This window comes from Triplophysa rosa, linkage group LG24, assembly GCF_024868665.1.
Source record: "Triplophysa rosa linkage group LG24, Trosa_1v2, whole genome shotgun sequence".
NCBI classification, from domain to species: domain Eukaryota; kingdom Metazoa; phylum Chordata; class Actinopteri; order Cypriniformes; family Nemacheilidae; genus Triplophysa; species Triplophysa rosa.
This window is the reverse complement of record NC_079913.1, coordinates 5,540,526-5,562,039: the sequence shown is the minus strand read 5'-3', so window position 1 is coordinate 5,562,039 and position 21,514 is coordinate 5,540,526. Positions and strand designations below refer to the sequence as shown.

The following is a 21,514-nucleotide window of genomic DNA, read 5'->3' as shown; positions in this document are numbered from 1 at the left end:
ATTGTTTTTTTAAAGTAGCGGGGTTTGTTCCTCTTAAATCCAACGCAGCCCTTAGTTTTAAACTGAGGCCAAAAATACATTACCCATCCACACACAATTCCATCGTCATCTGCGCATGCGTCGAAAAGTCACTACTTGACGCGCCCCCTCCCTATTTCAATGTAAGATGGTGGTTAGGAGTTACTACCGCTCTACAGAGAGGCAATACGGGAAAAGGATTGGTGTTTTCGCATCAAATCACAAAGAAGCCGGGAAATAATTCACAGCACCGGTCTTGCTAGGCCTGAGCTGTTCAAATAGCTTTTATCTGGGTGGGAATTTGTCTTTACACATAGACAGGGTGAGTATCCCACTAAGGCCTGTCTTCTCCAACGCCTCCACGTTAAACTGCTGTTACTCATTACTTTACCTTATTTAAAACAAATGTCATCCGTCTTGCACCATAAAACCGGCTTTTCATATGAATGTGTCTGTGCTTGTGCTTTCCCTCACTTTTCGCAGTCTGTCAGTGTAACGTTAGCTGTCCGGCTAGCCGACTAACGTTAGCAGCTAGCCGCTTTTGACCGGCTTTTGATAAAATGCAGGAATATTAATTCGTTGTTTGTCAAACGTTGACTCAGTTTTGTTATTCGGACTTCGGGACGGGATATAACAGACGTACACTGATGTTAGTGTGTATTTTGGCAGGTTTGATAACTTCCATAAGTGTTAGCTTGGCAGGTTCACTTATGGGCAGTAACTAGGAAACATTTCTGTACACGCTTGTGTGTATATTGACATAACTGGGTATTTCCATGCCGCACGGGTAGAAAGTTACTGTAGATTTGACCCAAGCATCATCATATTTAAGTTACATCAAGGAGATTTTGTTAGTGTTAAAAGTAAACATAAATGGTATATAGCTGAGGTTAATGCTGTCCTTGTCCGATTTTGGTCAGCCCTGTTTAATACACATATAACCAATATTATTTATTTCGGAAGAACACTGACATTAGGTTCTTGGTGCTGGTTTTACAAAGACCATGACCAGACGTGATCATTAGTTTTTCCTGTTTGGTTGCAACATACAGTATTGTTCCCGGCATCTGCAGTTACTGCTGTCACAGTGTTGAGTGTGCAGTATTAATACTGTTTTGTCAGCACTGGGCCTTTTGAGCTTACTATCCCCTTTTTATTCTGCCAGATGTGAGGATGGGGTTTGTTGTGCTACTGTGCCATGTGACAGTTTTATTAGGCTTCACATCTAGACACTAGAAGGGTTAAAGTGTTGTTAGGTCACATGGGTATCATATATGAAAACTTTCTTGTGAAGGCATCCAAGGGCTGTCTGGGATCTTTAGGCCTGGGTCCTCTGACATTGTTTGTGCCAGACACAGTATTGTGAGATGATATCCTGTCATGGCTCACATCTGGTACATGATCCTTTTGGGACATCTGCGTTGGTGTTAAGTTGCTTAAACTTTTGTCTATCAAGTTGGCTGTAATCATTGAATGTCTCTGTATGTTCTGTTTAAATTGGGTGGTCTGCAGCTCAGTGGAATAGGCTTTTTGAATTGTAACATTTAATCTGAGGAACATCTGTGAAAATAACATTGTTACACTGTGACAACATTTTGATCATGATTAGAAGAGCATTTGTTGCTTTGAGTTGCACGATTGAAGCAGTTTTATCGTGACAGAGCAGAGCGCCACATTTCTTTCTGTGTTGAGCCATCTGTAAGCCTAAATCTGTTAAGAATCATCTGTTAAAATGTGTTTTGTTTGATGGATCAGTCTTGTGTATCTTGTATGTGAAAAAGCTGAAGGTTCCGTTATTCTCATCATGTCTTATATCATACTTTGGTTTAATGCTTTTATTCTGTCTGCCCAAAATATTCTTTTGGTATGGCATTCCTGGCCAGACATGTCTTTCATTCCTTGCCAAAGCCTGTTCCATCTGCTCATGAAGTGCAGCCCACAAATGGACACACAACTCCCACTCTGATGATAATTTCAGCTACGCTCTTCTATGACATCAGAATGATGCCATCTGAGACAACTGTCAACTATATCATTCATTAAATATGCCAGCACACTGAACGCAAAGACTGTGTCTGTTTTTGTAGAAAAGTTGAGTATTATTTAGTTTAATATTTCTATTCAATAGTGAAGCAGATACAACTTCTAAAATGCCAGTCCATCTTATACCATTACTTTGTGTTATTGTCATTGAATTTCATTTTGTTTATTTACTTAAGTCTTTCAAAGGCTCTCTTTTGGGATATATTTATTTTGATACAAAATTGCCATTTGTTTCGTCTGTTTGTGTTATTCTCATCCTCACAGTTTGGTGTGAGTCAACAAAAAGCATTGAAATGTTTACCTTTTTTAGAAGTCATGTTGTTAAACACCAGCCCTAAGACTAACACTTTGTTTTCATGTTTGTAAATATGAGTACTTTAAGTGTCTTAGTCAACATAATTCTGCACTTGAGTGAAATATTTGGCATTCCATTCATGCTTTATAGTAAGGTGGAAAAACACAGAAAACCTCTTTGTCTAACCTCTAGTTTTGGTGTGCCTATGATAAGCTATTTGAATGTTTTCTCATGGATTCACTATGCTTTGAAGAGAGGTCATTCGAGATTGACCCCTGCACACAGGATAGAGGGCCCTTCAGGCTGTCCTTGTAAAGTTTATCTCCCACGATTCGGCACACTGGGTTAATGTATACACGAAAACCTCTTCCACTGCCAAAACTCAGTCTAACAACATTGTTAGTAGGCTTACATCAGCCTTTATCCCACACTGTCCCCCGCTTCTTGTTTGAGACCCAGGTGGTGTTCAAAGAAACCTTTCGTCATTTCCGTTTAGTTCAATCCAGTTTTAGTTGCATTTACACTGAACTATAATAAGAATCTGCAATCTTTGTCAGTTTACATTAGCCGTGAAAAGGTAATCTAACTACAGAAACGTCTTTTTTAGTTAGATTTTGTATCTTCTCCCTCAGCGGATAGGTCTTAAGTTCAAAGTTCATATTATGTTCATTTTATGCATTATGTGCATATAATGAACAAAGCTAGAAGGATGAAGCCCGTGTTTTTTATGGAATTACAATCATTGTGCTGGGGTCAAATCTTTCTTTCAATAGTGATGGCTAAATGTTTGTTATGCAGCATCCCAAGCAGAGGCCAACGAAAGTCCAGACCTGATACCTGCATTTTCCGTGAAGGCATTCCCTCCTCTGTGACAGTGGGAATTCCGTGTCCCAACCCATCTGATTGGAATCCGCAAAAAACCCTCCCACACGGTTTCTAATTTCATACTGGCATGCTAAGGAGCGCATTTTGCCCCCTCTAGCTGGAGTGAGACCATCCCGACCCACTGAAGCGGGGACTACCCTACACGTATAGCCGACCGCCCCCCAGCGCCCAATCACCATTTTCCTTTTAAAGAGAGATTTAGGGGGCTGGCTCCTCCTGCTGTACTCTGCTGGATGAGATATTTTTAGCCAGCTCGCTCTTTTCCTGTCTCCTTGTGTCCACTTGATCACCCGCTGTCCCTTCTTCACACTCCTGGTGCTCTCCTTAATACCACTTATCTCATATGCACAAAATCCACTGGCTGTTGGATAAGCATTTCTGTCATACAAATTATATGGAGTAGATACATTCCTTGGTGGACCTGTATTTGTTTCTATTCGGGAACCATTGTTTGATGAATAAACTCCAGGATGCCAGGAAACTGAACAGACTGAGACAAACCGTTATGTTTGTGCTTGTCCATGTTAGTAGTTTATTTAAAGGGGTCAAGCTACACAGCAACATGGTTGTTACAGACACCCTTTTTAATATTTTTCCGAAATTTGGCCATGGTTACAAAAGCTAAGAGTTAAAGTCACATATCCTGGGAAGAAAACCAAAGAAATATCAGATTGCTTGCCAACATGCGTTTTCTGTATTGAAACGAACCCAATTTTTGTTCATTGCTAAATCTGCACCTACTGTACACACACAGACAAGAGGTTTGCTGGATCATTTCTAGTAAGAAGAATCTGTGTTCAAGCACTGGTCAAAGTGTGGGTGCTTGTTCTTGTTTGACACCAATAATGCCTTGATCTTGACCTGTTTTAAACACATCTTGAAAAGGCATTTAATGTGTTTTATCCTCTCTTTCTCATCAGCTCTCTCTCTCTCTGAACTGCGAGAACAACCCCCTCTTCTCTAAGCGTGTGTCATAGGATGTCCCACAGCCCTGAGGTCAAGGGGGACCCCATGGAGTGCCCACTGTGCATGGAACCATTGGAGATTGACGATGTCAACTTCTTCCCCTGCACCTGCGGCTATCAGATCTGCCGCTTCTGTTGGCATCGCATACGCACAGATGAGAATGGCCTATGTCCGGCCTGCAGAAAGGTAACTACGCATCACAGTAACAAATCCTGTAAACTTAATTGCGTATTTGCATAATTGTTTGTTTATGGCAAGATTTCTTACTCGGCACAGAAGAAAGAAAGTGACTTGCAGAGATGCTTTAATTTTAACCTTCATTTCAAATGTTTGTATATTGGCCGGTTCTTGCTCATTATGCCTGGAAAGCAGAATAAGATCTAGTTTGCAGTATTGCTTCAAACTTAAATTGTATGATATTGCCAAGTTGACAGCATTGGGACACTTTGAAGCCGCTGGGTTTCATTTGAACGGTCTACACTCAAGGAACTTGTGGAGCAGTGCTTTATTTCTCAAAGAATGACTCCGTTGAGGGGTATGAGGGCGAAGCGAGTTTATAAATGGCTCGCATTTAGCATCGCAGGGAGCTTTGATGGAATATTTCACACTCCTTCTGTTGCCTCGAGATCCATGTGATTTCATTGCTGCTGTACAGATGTTTAGCCTAAACGCGTTGCAAGTCCAGTGACTCCCTGGTGCTTGTATTCTTATTATAAACCCTCCCAGCTAATCACTAAAACATGTTCCTCTAGTGTAAAGTTTAATGTAGCCCCATAGCCTTCATTTGCAAACCGTTATCATGTTGTTGTTGGTTTTGTGTAATACGCTTGTTCACTGCAGCTTAAGTGATGTGATTTTATTTACTATACTATATTAGTGGGTTTTCTCAGACATAATTCTTCAGTGTCTTTATATGAGAGTATGCATACTAGAATAAAAGCCTTTTAAGTTTTAAACGTTTAAACTAATTTTACTTCATTTAAATTTAAAATTAAAATTGTCAAGATTTAATATACCACTTACAAAAGCCTGTAAATGTAAATTTATTCCAACTTTTATGATCTACAAATGATATGTTTTTGTCTGGTGCAGCCCTATCCAGAAGACCCTGCGGTATACAAACCTCTCTCTCAAGAGGAGCTTCAGATGATAAAGAACGAGAAGAAGCAGAAGCAGAACGAGCGGAAGCAGAAGATCACAGAGAACCGCAAACACCTATCCAGCGTGCGTGTGGTCCAGAGGAACCTGGTGTTTGTGGTGGGCCTGTCACAGAGGCTTGCTGACCCCGAGGTGATTCATTATGCTCGCATGTAGACGTCAGCTGGTTTCCTCATCTTTATAAGCAGCATTGTGTAAATTATATTCTTTAGACCTTGAAGATAGTTAAACACCCCTGATACGTGGATAATGTAGATTCTAGTTTCCTCTAGTTTAAGCTTCCCAGTTTTAGTCAATTGTAACGAAGCTTAATTTTGATAGTTTTTATCAGTAAGTTCTTTATACTCAACCATTGCCCCAGAAACATGTTTCTTAAATGTTTTGTTGCAATGTGTTTTGGAATAAAATTATTTTCAGAAGTGTTCCCAGAAAGGTCTTAACCTTCATATTTCAAACAGTTGTCAAACAGATAAGGAGCTTTTGTCCTTGTTGCTTAGACAAAGTGTTTCTAAAAAGACTTGGGTTTACATTCTTCCTTGTAAGAAGACCCACCTGACATAGAGGCCATGGGTATTACACTAATAGATTGCTTGCTGGTGTGAACAACTGTTTGGAGTCATGTCATACCATACAAGTTATATCATATATAGACGGTTTCATTATAACAACATAAACAAACATTACTGCGCATGCACACTTTTGTGACCGCAGCTGAACTTCCGGTACACATTCACAAACAATAGAGTGCCTGTAGATTATTTCTGATAACAATCAAAAGAAACCGAGAAGAACTGTTACTTGGCTAAACTTGTCTCTCCAATATTTTTAATTTAGACTGCGATACCAAACTCAACCGCTAGATGTCAATCTACCATATGGTTTGTTTAAATGCGACCAAACTACAGGACCCATTCAATAAATTGTTTTTTTTAATAAAATGAACGTACAACAAAATTCAACAAATCGTTTATTTTATACAATTATTATACAGTAAAATAATAATATAAATTAATATAAAGCCGAAACACATTATTAGACACAAACCGGAAGTTAACTGGGGGTCCGAAGAAACTGTATGTCATAGTGACTCAATGGTGCGCTTCTTTTGCTCTGCTAGTAAGCAACCTCCCTGAAAACCTTATTAAAACCTTGTAGCAATATGCTACAAGAAATTGCCTCATTGAAATCATTTGATTTGGTGCAGATCTATTTTTATGCCATTCGTTGTCTAACAACAGTTTAAGATGCAAGAAAATGTTTCATTAGGAAAAGGGATGAAGCTACCTGCTCACAAACATCTCTCTCCACTTCTTTCTCCTGTCTGATGTCCTCTGTCTCTCTCTAGTTGCCATCACGACTGACGTCATGTACCCTGAATAGCTCTCAACAGAGAACAACTTATTCAGTGTGAAAAACACAGAGAATAAAAACCTTCCTGTTCTTTCCAAAACAGTTCGAATGAGATCAGGAGCACAATGCGACATATAAAAGGCGTTTTGACAAACGGCACAGCTGTAACCATGTGCTCTTAGAAAATCCTTATCAGAGAGAGAGATGTTTTTAGGGGTGTAATTCAGTTTTCTGTTTCTGACCTTCACAGACCAAATTATTATAATGCTAGGTTTTCAGATTTTTGTCACTGAATGTTATTTTTGTAGTTATTTTCACTTTCTAGTGTATAGTCTGTAATCTCTTTTTGCTGTGTTGGAACTTTCGTTTATTCCTCGCCGTTTAAATTCGTGAGAAAAGAAAAAAGCGAGAGAGCTGCTTCACTCAAACAAAGACCACAAAGAAATGTCCGGGCCGCTTTCACAGTTCAAGAGTGACCAGAATCTCAAAAGCATCGTGTCGTCAAGCTGAAGTTCTCGGCCAATGAGCTGTCAGTCACTCGCCACAGACCTGCTTGTGTGCCACACTTCATTTTATGCATTTTTCTTTGTCGATCTGGCTGAACATTGTAGATGTCCTACTGGTGCTGTTTAGGCCATAAATTCCCAATACAATCTGTTATTTGCACAAATCCGGTTCTTTTATCACTACTTGTCTAATGAGTTTCGTTCCAACTGTGTAAAACAGTTTGCCTCATAAGCGCTTTTATAATTGACCAACTGTGAATTACAGAAATGCTCATTTGCCGCTGCTCAAATCCTCCTGGAAAGGTCCTCCTTATTAAGATCTCCTTAGTTTGGGAGTCATGATTACATTGTGATCTTGTAAAAGTTATTTTGGGAAGTCATATGAATGGATGCGTCGGGCAATTTCATATTCATTTCCCTTTTCCACTTATACTGTGATAAAACCATCAGCTTTGCTTGTTTAGCGCTAATGCACCAAAATAAAAAGCAAAAGATGCTTATGTGTGTAATTGGTGTTTTTTTGTGCATTTCATCAAAACTACCGTTCTCGCTTGTGGCTAATACGATCTTCAGATTGATTTGACATGGCTGCTTCATAATAAATTCTGATTGGGTTACATCCTTTTAAAGCGTCACAATCAGCTATACATTTCCCTGGATGACTCTTATATTTTTAAATGAACTACATTTGCATTTATGTTAATGATCAGTAATCAGGTCTGCCGGTCCCATTAACATCTAAAATATAATTGGCTTCCGATTGCAGGTCTTAAAAAGGCCAGAATACTTTGGGAAGTTCGGGAAGATCCACAAGGTGGTCATCAATAACAGCACTTCTTACGCTGGGTCACAGGTAAACACCACGGTTTTCATATGATACAAATCTAAAGTGATCTGACATGCTTGAAGAACAGATGTGACCTGTAAAATTCAGCAGGACATGTTTCTTTGTTCTTGTGAAAGACTTTTTTCCTAACCTGTTTTTTTTTGGTTGTCTTAAATGACTTTTCCTATGCGTGACAGTTCACTGCTGTACTCATCCTTCGTTTTGTCCCCAGGGTCCTAGTGCCAGTGCCTACGTCACTTACATCAGGTCAGAAGATGCCCTTAGAGCTATACAATGTGTTAACAATGTTGTAGTAGACGGCAGGACACTTAAGGTAAACTTTACATGACCAAAAAATACCTTTTAAAGATGTTGTTCATCTATTTTGTATAAATATGTCTAACTTTGTCTTGTAGGCTTCTTTAGGAACAACAAAATACTGCAGTTATTTTCTAAAAAACATGCAGTGCCCCAAACCAGACTGCATGTACCTTCATGAACTGGGAGACGAAGCGGCCAGTTTCACAAAAGAGGAAATGCAGGTATTGCTCGCAGCCTTCTGTTTTTTGAACCTCTATATTTAAAGTTCAGACTTGAGTCTGAACTGTTTACATTTGACACCTGCAGGCAGGGAAACACCAGGAATATGAGCAGAAACTCTTACAAGAACTCTACAAAGCAAACCCCAACTTTCTGCTGAACTCCACAGGATCAGGAGAGAAGTCCAAAAGCAAATCGGGCACATCACAGAGGTTTGTAGTGAAAAATGGCACTTGTCACATAAGCTGAAGAGCAATATATATTTCTATACAAAACAGTGCGATTTGTAGTATTTTTCAGTGTTGTTATTCCTCATGATCATTTCTGTCTATCCTTCCAACATCTACATCAAAAGTTCCAACAGTAACAACAAAGAAGCGTGGCCTTCATTACAAACCACAGGGAAGACACCCAATGGGCTTCCAGATCACCATAAGACTCCATCTTTAGATGGTGGTTCAGACTCTGAAATTCCAGACGGGCCAGACACAGAGCTGGGCCTCACCTCCATCACCGGCCTGCCCTCCTTCACATCAAACTGTGAGCCTGTCAGGTAGCTGTTAACCCTATTTTTCTGATCGTCTTTGCAAAGATATAAAAGCACCAAGGCTGCAGTATTCCTGAAGGCATTACCATAAATCCTTCTCATCTTTTTCCAAGGCTGTTCATGATGAAGTGTCATGATGAATTGCATAGCAAAATTAAATGCTGAATAATCCAGGAGGAGAAAATGTTGAGATCAGTTCTCTGCTCGGCAGTAAAATTGTTATCTACAGTTGACTTGCCATGATGCTTGTTTTTGTCTGCAGCCCAAGTAATAAATCTTCAGACTGCGTCGGTTTGAGTAATGGACAGACATTGCAAGAAGTAAGATCATACTAATGGATTTTCTTTGTTTAATTCAGAATTTTGTGTCAGTTTCTGACATGTTACTACATCTCACTTTCGTTGATCATGCGATAGATTTATTTGTATGCCTTACAATCTTTAACATGTGGATTTGTCAGGTGTTGATCATTGTGATTATAAATTTGATCATTTTTGGGTAAAGGTCTGAGATGCACATTCTTCTTTGAAGAAATGCATGAGTTATGTTATGCACAGTTTACTGTTTTTTTTTTTACCGTACAAGTATGTTCATATCTCTAATTTATTGTTGATTCTTTCTCTCCTAAACCCTTAAGGTTTCTGGCAACGACTCTCCATCGCCCCCTCCTGGCCTGAGTAAGCCATCTCTAGTGGTGCCTATCTGTGTAGCAGGGATGACAGTGCGGTCTCCCTTCGATGGAACAGCAGGCGAGTCACAGTCGCTCTTTTCAGACAACAGTAACTTTCGGCATCCTAATCCAATCCCCAGCAGCCTGCCCGGCTTTCCCAGTTCCCTTCACAACAACCCAGACTGGCCCACTACCCCAGAACCACAGAGCCTCTTCACCTCAGGTACTCAGTCCCAGTTTACACTCGATATCTGATGTTCTATTAGGTCATTCAATGATGTGTTTATTTTTTTAGATTTGTAAAGAAATGAATATGTAGCTATAGTTTTTGACTTTAGTGAATGTAAAAAAATTCTTTCCTTATTAAAGACTTTTCTGCAGTTTTACAACAATTTGTCCTCATTCCAACAGAGACCATACCAGTATCATCATCCACAGACTGGCAAGCGGCGTTCGGCTTTGGCTCTTCGACTAAGCAACAGGACGATGACCTTGGTTTTGACCCCTTCGACGTCACCCGCAAAGCACTTGCTGACCTTATAGAGAATGAGCTTCATGTGCAAGACAAAACCTCCTTTCCCACAACGTTAGCGCCAGGCTTCCCCCACGGGCCTTTACTCGGCACTCTCCACAATGCCGCCTCCAAAAACCCACTTCATCCTCCCACGTCCTCACACTTCCTCCCAAACTCCAGCCTGCCCTCAAGAGGCTTCTCCCAGGCCCCACACCGTACTTTCTACAACTCCTTTAGCTTTCCCGGTCAGACGCCAACCTCCCGTCACAGATGGATGGGCTTGCCCGTACGCAATAACCTCCCGCACTTGAATCACACCGCCACCCTCTCTTCTGCTGGGCAGCACAACAGCTTTTTGGACTTGAGTTTGGCACCACAACAGCAGCAACATCACAGTACGGGGCTCGGAGGTATCGCTATCACAGGTATGTGTACACGAGAGTGCAGATCTTAAGTGGCATAAAGCTTTGAAAAAGTGTCTTTATTCTTTGCAGTTGTCATGACGATTAGCAATGTGATGGGGTGTTATTGTATCCCATGATGATTAAAACTTTGATGTAAACTTTTCATTCTATACATAGTATATTGTGTCAAATTTTGTAGCTAACTTTAATGAAAGTTTTATGACATGCAGTAAATTGTCATTTATCTTCCTGACTTTACACTTACTAAAAGAATCATTACCGGAATCATGAAAAATTTAATTCCTCAAGTGGATTTGAAATTGGCACTAATATTTTTATTTTCTTACACTTCCCATCTGAATGGCTGATGATGTATTAAACAAGCTCTTCAGCCAGGTGCGACGATTCAGCATCTGTCTGATTGTTAGCATATTTGCAATATTAGAAAATACACCATATTAGAAATACAGCATTACTTTGCATTATGGGTCACTGTAAATTTGAGCACTGGGTGGCAGTGTGGTGCTGTTTTGGCCACGTTTAGAAGTAGCACGTGTAGGCTACGTCATCAGATGTGTGTCTCGTGATTGCCAAGGGCTCTTTCTTGGATTAAAACCTCATGATTTGACGTGTAACAGTGAGCTCGGTGTCAGATTTAGAGCTTGTACAAATTGTAGCGCACATAATCATCATTCCCTGAGGACGTCTTCACAACAGTGCTGCAGTGTGGGTAATGCATGACTGGCCTCATACATCCACCCACTTACATCCTTTTGGGTAATTTTCTTATGGGCTTTGGGTGGATGTTTAAGTGTAGATAAGTGCTTTTATTGAAAGTAGCCCGTCTAGCCGGTATAATTTGATTTGAATTGAAAAGACACTGACTAAGCTTAAAGACAGTGGAGGTTTGTTTACTCTGCTTTGGATTTTGGAATATCCCATAGCTCCCCCCCAAAAAACCCCATCAAATGCCAGTTCTGTCAGTTTGAGGAGAGAGTACTCAGGCCGGGGTAGGAGGCTACAGTTTGACATTTTATTAAATCCCTTACCTGAATCTGTCAGTGAAGAGCAAAGCTGTGCAATCCGGATCTCAAATATCATAAAACATTGTTACTTTTTTGATACCGTAATAAAATGGACAAGATAATCTCAGGGCTGAAGACGCATATGCAAGGTTTTTTCTGTAGATGCCCCCCAAAAAAACATGTTATTCTCAATAATACTGTTTTTGTGGTGTACCCGGTTGTTGGTTGTCGCAAATGTTTTATGAATTTTATTTTGTTGAAATATTGCTATATATTGTCTGCAAATGTGTGACAGATGGCCAGAAGCTCAGAATTGTTCAATTATAACAAGAAAAATATGAGGTTTACGCTGATCTACGTTAAGATTCTTATAACCCTGTCAGGATTTATTTTGCTTTAAGCAGTACGCTACATTATTTCTTACTTAATCTTTTAATTTTGTTCATTTGAATGCGTTTCCTCATGGTCTAGCTTTTTATTATAAAACAATAAGCCTCTACTTAATCTGCTGACACTAGTACAGCATTAGTTAAAGTGATAGTTCACCTAAAAATGACAATTCTGTCATCATTTACTCACCCTCAGATTATTCCAAACCTGTATAAATTTCTTTGTTCTGCTGAACACAAAGGAAGATATTTGGAAGAATGTCAGTAACCAAGCAGATCTCGTCCCCCATTTTCCGCCATAGTAGGGAAAATAAATACTTGAGGAGTCAATGGGGAGGGGGGGAGATCTGCTCGGTTACTGACATTCTTCCAAATACCTTCTTTTGTGTTTAGCAGAACAAAGAAATGTATAATTATAATTATATAATTTATACAGGTTTGGAACAATCTGAGAGTGAGTATATTATGACAGAATTAAAAATTTGGGGTGAACTATCCCTTTAACCTGCTGTTTGTTTTTCTTTTTACCATCAGTCCTAAATTTTTTGATTCAATTATATTTGATCGAAAATATGAAAAGACGGCAACCAAAACTGTAAGAGAAACCCTGAATTTTTCCATTTCTTAGTATTAAAACAGTTGTTTATAGTTTCTAATATTTTAATTTTTTGTTTGTTCAGTCCATGTTTCTAAAAGAGTAATGGTCTTTCCTTTTTGAAATGTTGTCCTCTAGAGGATGCAGCTGCTCAGGACATGGGAGGAGAATGATGCATTATTTATGAAGACGAGTCAAAATCCCAAACTAGGCTGGAAGGCCAACTCGTACAGTCTTGTTATGCGTGTTTGTATAAAAGAAAATTTGTATCCAGAAGATTTAGATGGTTGTATGATGTTGTGTTAACTGGATTTGATGCCACTACTTCACCAAGGTAATCTCTAGGTGGACATTTATTTTTTTATTGTTTACTCAAGTCAGCATGGTTATTGCCTACTTCCAAAAATGGTCAAACATCGGTTGAAAAAACGGCCTGTTTTTTGTATCGGTCTAGTATTAAAGCAACCGCAAAGCAAACATGAAGTTTCTGCCTTCTCAGACTTGCTTCCTTAGCTGTCCTGATATGATTTTGAGTTTACCTTTTCTCTCATTCACACACACAAACATCACGACTCTCGTTTAGCTGCGTATGCAAATGCAACAACTGCGATTGATGGATGCGTAAGGGTTTACAAAGAACATCTTCTTCACCTTATTTAGCACTTTATTCATCTTATCTCCTTTTCCAGAGGTGTTTCATTAAACCAAGTTCCCCTCAAGTGTTGATATTGAATCTCTGGATCCTCATATTGGCTCGTTCTTGTTTATCACCATGGTGTTGTCAGTATTGAGTCGAGAACCAATTTAGCCGTGCCGAAGTGAGCATGTTACTTCCTCTGTTTGAGTCCTGATAACCATTTATCCAGTACTGTTTGATTTACTCATTGCATGTTGTCATATTATCGCTAGTTCAGTGGCGATTCTCATTTGGTCTGATTTTAATCTGTAGACTAACCGACTTTGCATCATTCGTAGTTTCACCTCTGACTGTTCTGCACCGAGCCCGCTTTTAGAGAAACACCTGTCATATGGCATAAGGAGGGGAGGTCCATCTGCTCCTTAAATCTCCATGTTGCAAAACAATTCAATTACAAGCATGACCTGTTTGGCAGTATCGCTGATGGTGTCTGGGCAGGGTGCACCACTATTGTCTGGAGATCTTTCAGTAGCATGCTGCCCCGATAGACCCCCGTTTTGCTGATGCTCGCATACTTTGTGTTATTGGAGTTAGAACTGGGCGACGTAAATAAGATAGAACGTCTCTACTAAGTATTCTTGAATTTGTGCCTTGTATTTGCTTTAAAACTGTAACTTTTTCAGGGCTGTTCAACGATTAATTGCGATTAATCGTATCTAGAATAAATGTTTGCGATTATATGTCTGTGTACTGTGCATATTCATTTTGTATTTATAAACACTTGCAGATGTATATGTTTTAGAAAAATAAATACATGATTATATATAATTAAACATACAGATATTTCCTAAATATATACATGTATTTGATTATAAATACTAAATAAGTATGCACAGTGCGCACTGCACGCACATATATCATGTAAACACAACCTTTTATTCTGGATGCGATTAAACGGGATTAATCGTTGAACAGCTCTATTGTTAGTTGAAAATAAACAAAAGTCAATTTTTGTGCAAATACATTAAACATTGTAAAGGCGAGCTCAAAATAAAGATATAAAATTTTAGCTTTCGTGGCAAATTTTGCAGGAAATTTACATCATTGATTTCAGCTCAAGTAAATACAAGCACGTTGAGTAAGCTGCTATTTTATGTTTCAAACTAAGATGCCGATAGTGAGGCAAAACTTACAGATTGCAGCTTTAAAAAGGGTTTTTACGTTGGTCTTTTAAGAAAAATTGTCCGATTAATGAATGTTAATGTATATATTACAGAAAGTCCTATATAACTTTTATCAAATGAAATCAGGAAACAACGTTATTCATTTTATTCATCTCTGTTTTTTCATTCTTAAGTTGTTAAAATACATTTTATTATATATAAATTACTTTAAAAGTGTGTCTATCTTAACACTTCCACACTTTTAAATTGTGACCCAAGTTGTGGACACAACATAGCCTGCAGGCACGGTCATTAAGAAACGTAATGGGCCAATTAAAAGCACATTAAAATCACTGCGATATTCATGATGTTGCTTAATTTTATGTCAACAACAAAATAATTTAAAGTATATCGTAAATGTTTAACATATAGCCTAGCAGTAATGTTTATTCTGTACCACCAACCCTATATGTTCATATGTTTATATTTTGCACTGGCAGTGGCACTGGCAGAAGCTGCCTGCAGGCTTTAAGTCTTTAAGGTTTTGAGTCTTTAAGTCAAGCACATAGGCTAAAGACTTTTCGTTCTTGCCAGGGTTGTTATCTCTCCATTCCCCTGCCTTTGCAATTCTTCTCTTTGGCCTTTTCCATCCTCCCCATCATTGCATTTCTCTCTCCCTCTGGACAGAAGCAAACCATAGAGAACTGCTGCCCTGATCAGAGATGAAAAGGTTTATTTTGGCCCGAGTCCAATTGATGGAAGCTCAGCGTTATTAAAACTTCTCTAGTGCGACATGCAGAAAATAAGTGAGAAACTAATTGAATAATAACAGGATGGTAAAAAGCTTTATAATGATTATTCCTCCATTAGACGGTCCGAGTAGGCTCAGAAGGCAGTGAAAGATCGCCTGTTGTGTTTGCTGAATTGAATATGAATGGGCATTACTGTTGCAGCTATTAATTCATTGTCTGATCAGTTTTGATGTGACATAGCGGATAAAATCGTAGAATTAGTACAGCAGTACTATGTTGTTATTCTTCAAGCATTCTTCTTTCAGAAGAGTCCTGGTGTTTTTATAAACTTGAATCCTAAAAAGCTTTCAAATCAATTTCTTGAAAAATGTTGCTTGTTGAGTTGGTTGAATGGTCGCTACTCATTATAACACTTAACGATTTTGTTTTTGTGCTTTGTACATACTAAATTCTGGTTGAAATTTGTTTTAGTTTGAGGATTTTGCCTTCGTACATACTTTATGTTTGTGTACTGAATTGTACTTTGTCTTCTCTGTCTTGCATCTTTTCAATCATTTATAGCCACCTTTGCACTTCACATGTGGTTCTTGCGTGCATCCAACAGAAAGCAAGCCAAAAGAACCAAAGCATAAACCTCAAATTATCCAAAAAATGATCTAAGAATTTTATTTTGTTTCTGTTGTGGCAAAATATGGCAAACTTAATCATCGTCTTTTTTCTCTTTTCCTCCTGTTTTTTTTTTTTTGGTGTATCCTGGCATCTTCTTCTCAAACAGAAAACAGCAGCTCGGCAGAAAGTCTTAATGTGAAGGAATGGCAGGACGGGCTCCGAGCGCTTTTACCCAACATCAACATTAATTTCGGCGGGCTGCCCTGTTCCTCATCTTCCTCGTCTTCATCATCCTCATCCAGCGTGAACCACACAGGCGGTATCACACACAGCCTCAGCTGGAACGGCACAGCCAGCTGGATGGACCCTGCCATCATCACAGGTAAGGGTGAGTGATGCACATTGTGACAATAAAATGTTATTGGACTATTGTAGTATTTATTAGTATTTATTAGTCATAACTTGCAATAACAGTTTAGTTCAACTGCTATTTTCTACTTAAATTTCAGTTTAACCCTGGTTTGTTAGCTTTGAGGACATCTACTGTATATGCTAGTCTACTACTAAAAGTAGGGAAAAACTAGTGATGCATATCAGTTTAGTTTGTAGTTCGTTTTAATTTAGTTTTTTTGACAGAAATATAATATCCGTCTATTACTGGTTATGTAATGGATCGTGCCAGGCCTTATATTTAAACTATATTTTTAGGCTTTTTTGCACTGAGATGTGATAAAAGTCCCTATTACCTAGGGCTGTGTATTGGCAAGTGCCTCCGATACGATATATCACGATAGATGGGTCACGATACAATATATTGCTATGTATTTCGATACAGTACACATTTGCGATATATTGCAATACTTTAAATAGAAAATGTAAAAAGTACAGCTAGAAATACAACATGCTGTGCACCACCGGGGGTTTTCTGTAAGGATAAGTGTAAAAACATCTCTTACCTCTGCAGAGTGGCCATGTTGTGCGATGCATGGACCTTTAGATCAGAGCTTTGGCTTCTCAAACTGTGGATTGCGCCCCTCAAGTGGGGTAGCACAGGGGAATAAGGTGGCTCACGCAAGTCACTTGGCTGTTGTGGTGCATTACAGTTAAAACACTGAACATGGGCAGTATAAAACCTCTGCTTCATCCGTGCTGTAAATGTGCTGGTGTCACATCCGTGAAAGCACAATAAATGTCATTGTTACTTTTCTTAATAAACTTTTTGTCTAATGCACTGCAGTAGCCAAGTGACTTGTGTCATGACTTGCTAAGCCTACAAACAGCATTATTTTATATAACTCATTACTCCATTACTTTCGCCATGCTCGCTTCCACTTACTTTTGGCCGTATGTATATGACATGATTTAAAAAAATATATCGATAGTAGAGGTATCACTAAATACACAAAAAAATATTGCAATAGTTACATGTATCGATATTTTTGCACAGCCCTACTATTACCTGAAGGTAACCAAAACAATGGTCTGTCATTTTTATCAAAGGATTGTTAGTTTGTTTTTCTCTTCTCTTGTCATTTCTGTATTACTTTGACGAAATGGAAGTTACGCATATTTTGCATTGAAAGGGAGCTCAAATGAATAATGCATTTAGGCCTTTAAAGCGTTTGTTCTGCAACCTTTTCACTAAAAATGTCAGAGATGTAGTGCTACAGAGGGCACACGTTTCAGATCAATTCCATCTCCTGCACTTTCAGACGGTCTCTAAACGCATCCGTTCGGATTAAAGTGATATTGCACAATAATACCGCACCAATACCTTCAATCAATTATTTAGAGAAAAATTTTCATTTTTGAGGCATGTTAAAAATGGTAAAATTATCATTGATAAAAATGGTTGGCAAAGGCACTAGTTGGATGGGATTAGTTCTCTAAACAATGTTTTTTGTAACCGTTGTTCGAGGATATGTGCAGCTCCATGCATTGATCTAGGGTTGGAATTTTTGGAAGAGTTTAGAGATTAGAGTATCATTTTAGTCACAAAGTACACCTCTTAAATGCAATTTTACTGTTTAAATGAGTAGAAATAGGCCTGCGAAGAGCAAAGAAGAAAACTTAATTGTAGAACTGCAGATGTGTGTAATCAATACTTTACTTAAATGTTTTACCATTTTTCTCTGCCGGGTTGAGAAAATGGCAACATCTTATCTATAACTCCCTAAAGTTAAAGTTCCAATCTGTATGGATGTCACGGCCATTGTTTGGGTGCTCGCGGCAGGCGCCTGCAGCATCCGTCATCTGCACGGGGTTTGGAATTAATAGCTCACAATAGGCTGGGGTGTTTTAAGTGTCTAGAATGTCACCTACATTTCTAAATGGATTCCTGCATAGGGAATCCATTTAGTGGCTTTATTGACAGCAAGAAATTGTTGTGTTGACATGTTTTGAGTTGTGATTTTCTTTCTGGTGATGGTAAACCAGATAATGCAGATGCTTTTTTGAATAATAATGTAAAACAGAAGAACATAAGCGGAAGGAGATTGCAATAATATTGGATTGCACGTTATTTTACACTTTGTGCACTTACAGTGTCCTTACCCAACAAAATACTGGGTTTAGGTCAAGGTTCACCTAGTAAGTACCTGGAATGTGCGCATCAGCAGTATAGTGGGGTGGAGCACAAGACGACAGAGCAGGCAGGCAAAAACTAACATGGAGAAAAAAGTGCAGTTACTGGGACATCAGAGTGATGGAAGTAAGTAATTGACCAGGATTATCAGGTGAGGTTATGAATTTGAGTCCAATTAACACCAACTTGTTCCTCACTTTGCCTCCATCAGGTATCCCAGGACCTAACAGTCTGGACTCTCTGCAGGATGACAATCCACCACACTGGCTCAAATCCTTGCAGGCACTCACAGAGATGGACATACCTTCCAGCTCAACGGTGCCCCCCCAGCCCCTACACAGCGCCCCCTTCGGAGGCCCGTTCCCCCACAGAGCCAACTGGGCACCTTATCCAACCACAGCCTCTGCCAACCCTGGCACTCAGTTTCACTCACCTCCACCAGGCTTCCAAAACGCCTTCAGAGCCTCAGCCCAGACCGCTACAGATCTGCTACAGAGTGCCGGCATGGACCGCCATTAAGAACTGTGAAATCTAACTCCCATGAAGACCCAACAAACACAACAGTTGAATCAGTACAAACCTATTAACAAAATAACACAATTATGTATCGTTTACTCTGTTCCTCAACTTTTGCAGCCATTTTATCTTTTCCATCGATTTGTGTTACTCTCTTGAGTGTTTTGCCTTGTTGCCGTAGCGTTCTGTTCCAGCTTTCCAAGTTCAAACTATCGCATAAACCCGCCAGCATCAAAGCATAAGTAGGTATGGTATGAGATGTAGAGGCCTAAACAATCTGCTTAGTAATACAGAGCTGTAATACATACGGTTAACTTCCTGTACAACAATTTTGGACCTCTGCGTATCACTTGCAAACCAGTGCTCAACAGTGTTGTTAATGGAAAATAAATGTTTTTTTTTTTTTTAATTCCATTGAAACAATGGAAAGAATCAAACGGAAGTGTCTTGATTAGAAATGAGCGTCTGCCTTCACAGCTACACCAAAAAGAACAGCATCTGTTCATCATCTGCACAACAGAGGAGCTACTGAGAGTTCTCAAAGCCATGCCACTCTAAGCAATCAAGTAGATATCCAAAAAACAGGGCTTCACTCTTTGTGTGTGATCAAAAGGGTACTTGACTTCCATTTTTTCTGAAGGATCAAAAGCATAATTATGAGAAAGCAAAAAGCATAAGCACGTTTTAGAAAGATCTTCAGCCTTTCACTTTGTTCTACCTTTCTCTACCCTTGTTAAAAGGGAGAAACATTTTTACGGGGTCGTAAATGAAGTGCACGCTCTGAATGTTGTTCATGTAGCCTTAAAGTTTAAAAAGGCAATGTCTCCTGGACACGAAGTGCTTTGCGAGGAGTTCAGTTGTGTTAGCAAACCTTTGCCTATGACCCCTCCACCAAATTGTGTGGTTGGTCAGGGGGTTTGATTGCGACGCCGCAGTTAACCTCTGCATCAGAGAGCGGCACACCACAAAATTAAGAAAAAGGGCTGTTGCATTGAAGAGTTGGGAAGCACTGACCCCTTCAAGCATAGGGCTCGTGTAGCACGCGGGGTGCCGCCATGCGGCATCTTAGCTGTCCTTGCCTGGTGGACAAATCAATCTGTGTGGCCTAATCGGCGTTTACGGTCAAACTATGCTCTTTGAAGAAACTTGAAGGAATGCAAGGTGTGCCAAGGTTTGAAAGTAGATCTAGAGTTGACTCATCAAACTGGATTGGGGTGATGTTTTAAGCGTGAATGCGTAGCATTACAAAAGAGCCAGAAACAGTTAACTTCATGTGATCGGTGCGTGATTGACATAATTCAGGGTTTAAGGGTATTTTGCCTGGGAAGAAAATTGAGCTCTTTTAACAGAATTTCTATTCACAAGGACGATTATGTTGTGTACCAACGAAACACATTTGCGTAGGGGAATGTGATCATGCCGTTTGTGTCTAGAAGTTTCTTTGCACTGGCTTGGCAAAGTGATCGCGTTAGGGCAGTAAAATGATGAAGAAAGCTGGAACAGCGGCACTACCGGCCAACAGAGGTATTTGGCAATACGCTGGGTCTCTCCTGGGGCCGCTAACACTGTTTGTCATTTCTACACAGCAAAATCGCCAGTGTTGAAAAGGGCCAAATTAACTCTCACAGCGTTTATATAATCCACACTTTGAGAGTGTGGATTATATATACACCGTGAGTGTTAATTTGACCTTTTTTTAACACTGGCGATTTTACTGTGTACTTGACCCCCACCCCTTATCTTTACAATTCTTTTAATGGTCTTAAATCTGAATCAGCTGTGTATGTTCCTGCTGACTGTTCAGTATTCAACAGTATTCAAGAGGAATGAAGCAATTAATTCTCAAGAAGAAACCATTACGGTTTAACGATGGGTTTTACACAGTGCTAAAATGTAAGAAAATGAAAAGTGAAGCACTAAAGGAATTGTACCTCTCTACCGGCCGGAGGTAAATAAAAACTAAATCTTAAATAAATGAGAAAATGATTGAGCTTGAAGTTATTTTTTGCCTCGTGTCCGTCATGCTTAAAGAAAAACCATGATGTTTAACAGGATGTGTTTCTATAGCGATCTGGATGCGATCAGGATCCCAAGAGTGTGTATGTGATGTGGGCATTACAGGAGGTTTTGTATTATTGAAATTACTTACTAATTAAGTGAAGTAATTACGATGAGGATTCTAACTAATGATAGTCTTGTTTATTCTCTGACTCTCATCGTTGATTTTAATTCTTTTTTTTCTGTCAAATGAAATGCCAGCAGTATCTAAACCACCAGCTGTTAAACCACAGTTATGTAATGAAGACGACCTGGCTGCTACCCTTACCAAAAATTAATTTAATTGGCTTTGAGTGGTTGTATCTTACAAACCCTGTCTAGAACATGTACAGTATAGTCCAATTTCACCTTAAAATCAAAAGAAAGTAATTATAATTTTCTGTGCAGACTGCTTTAGGACATTTTATGATATTTTGCATTGTTACATTATTTTCACGAAAGTAAGCCCCCTGTTGTTATTTCTG

At 39.2% G+C, this 21,514-nt stretch overlaps 1 protein-coding gene across 6 annotated transcripts; it reads left to right on the top strand.

Annotated features, from left to right (window-relative positions):
* Window positions 1–147: 147 nt before the first annotated feature.
* cnot4b (CCR4-NOT transcription complex, subunit 4b) lies at window positions 148–21,107 on the top strand. Of its 6 annotated transcripts, none has more exons than XM_057324526.1 (14): window positions 148–340; window positions 4,162–4,393; window positions 5,300–5,497; window positions 7,988–8,074; window positions 8,280–8,381; window positions 8,464–8,589; window positions 8,675–8,799; window positions 8,943–9,140; window positions 9,397–9,454; window positions 9,772–10,027; window positions 10,216–10,743; window positions 16,059–16,274; window positions 18,467–18,602; window positions 18,688–18,801. In XM_057324526.1, exons 2-13 carry the CDS (start codon window positions 4,220–4,222, stop codon window positions 18,556–18,558), a joined length of 2,160 nt encoding a protein of 719 aa, XP_057180509.1. In that variant the 5' UTR covers window positions 148–340; window positions 4,162–4,219; the 3' UTR covers window positions 18,559–18,602; window positions 18,688–18,801. The 6 variants fall into 6 exon arrangements, with proteins under 6 accessions (XP_057180509.1, XP_057180507.1, XP_057180508.1 ...); XM_057324524.1 differs by having other exon boundaries at window positions 18,437–18,602; XM_057324525.1 differs by having other exon boundaries at window positions 16,059–16,280.
* The last annotated feature ends 407 nt before the right edge of the window (window positions 21,108–21,514 follow it).

Excerpts from the sequence above, each read along its gene's own strand:
- cnot4b (XM_057324520.1), top strand. The coding sequence starts at position 4,220 with ATGTCCCACAGCCCTGAGGTCAAGGGGGACCCCATGGAGTGCCCACTG. Across the intron at positions 8,800-8,942 it reads AAATCGGGCACATCACAGAG|TTCCAACAGTAACAACAAAG; the intron begins GTTTGTAGTGAA and ends CTACATCAAAAG. Across the intron at positions 9,141-9,396 it reads TCAAACTGTGAGCCTGTCAG|CCCAAGTAATAAATCTTCAG; the intron begins GTAGCTGTTAAC and ends TTTTGTCTGCAG.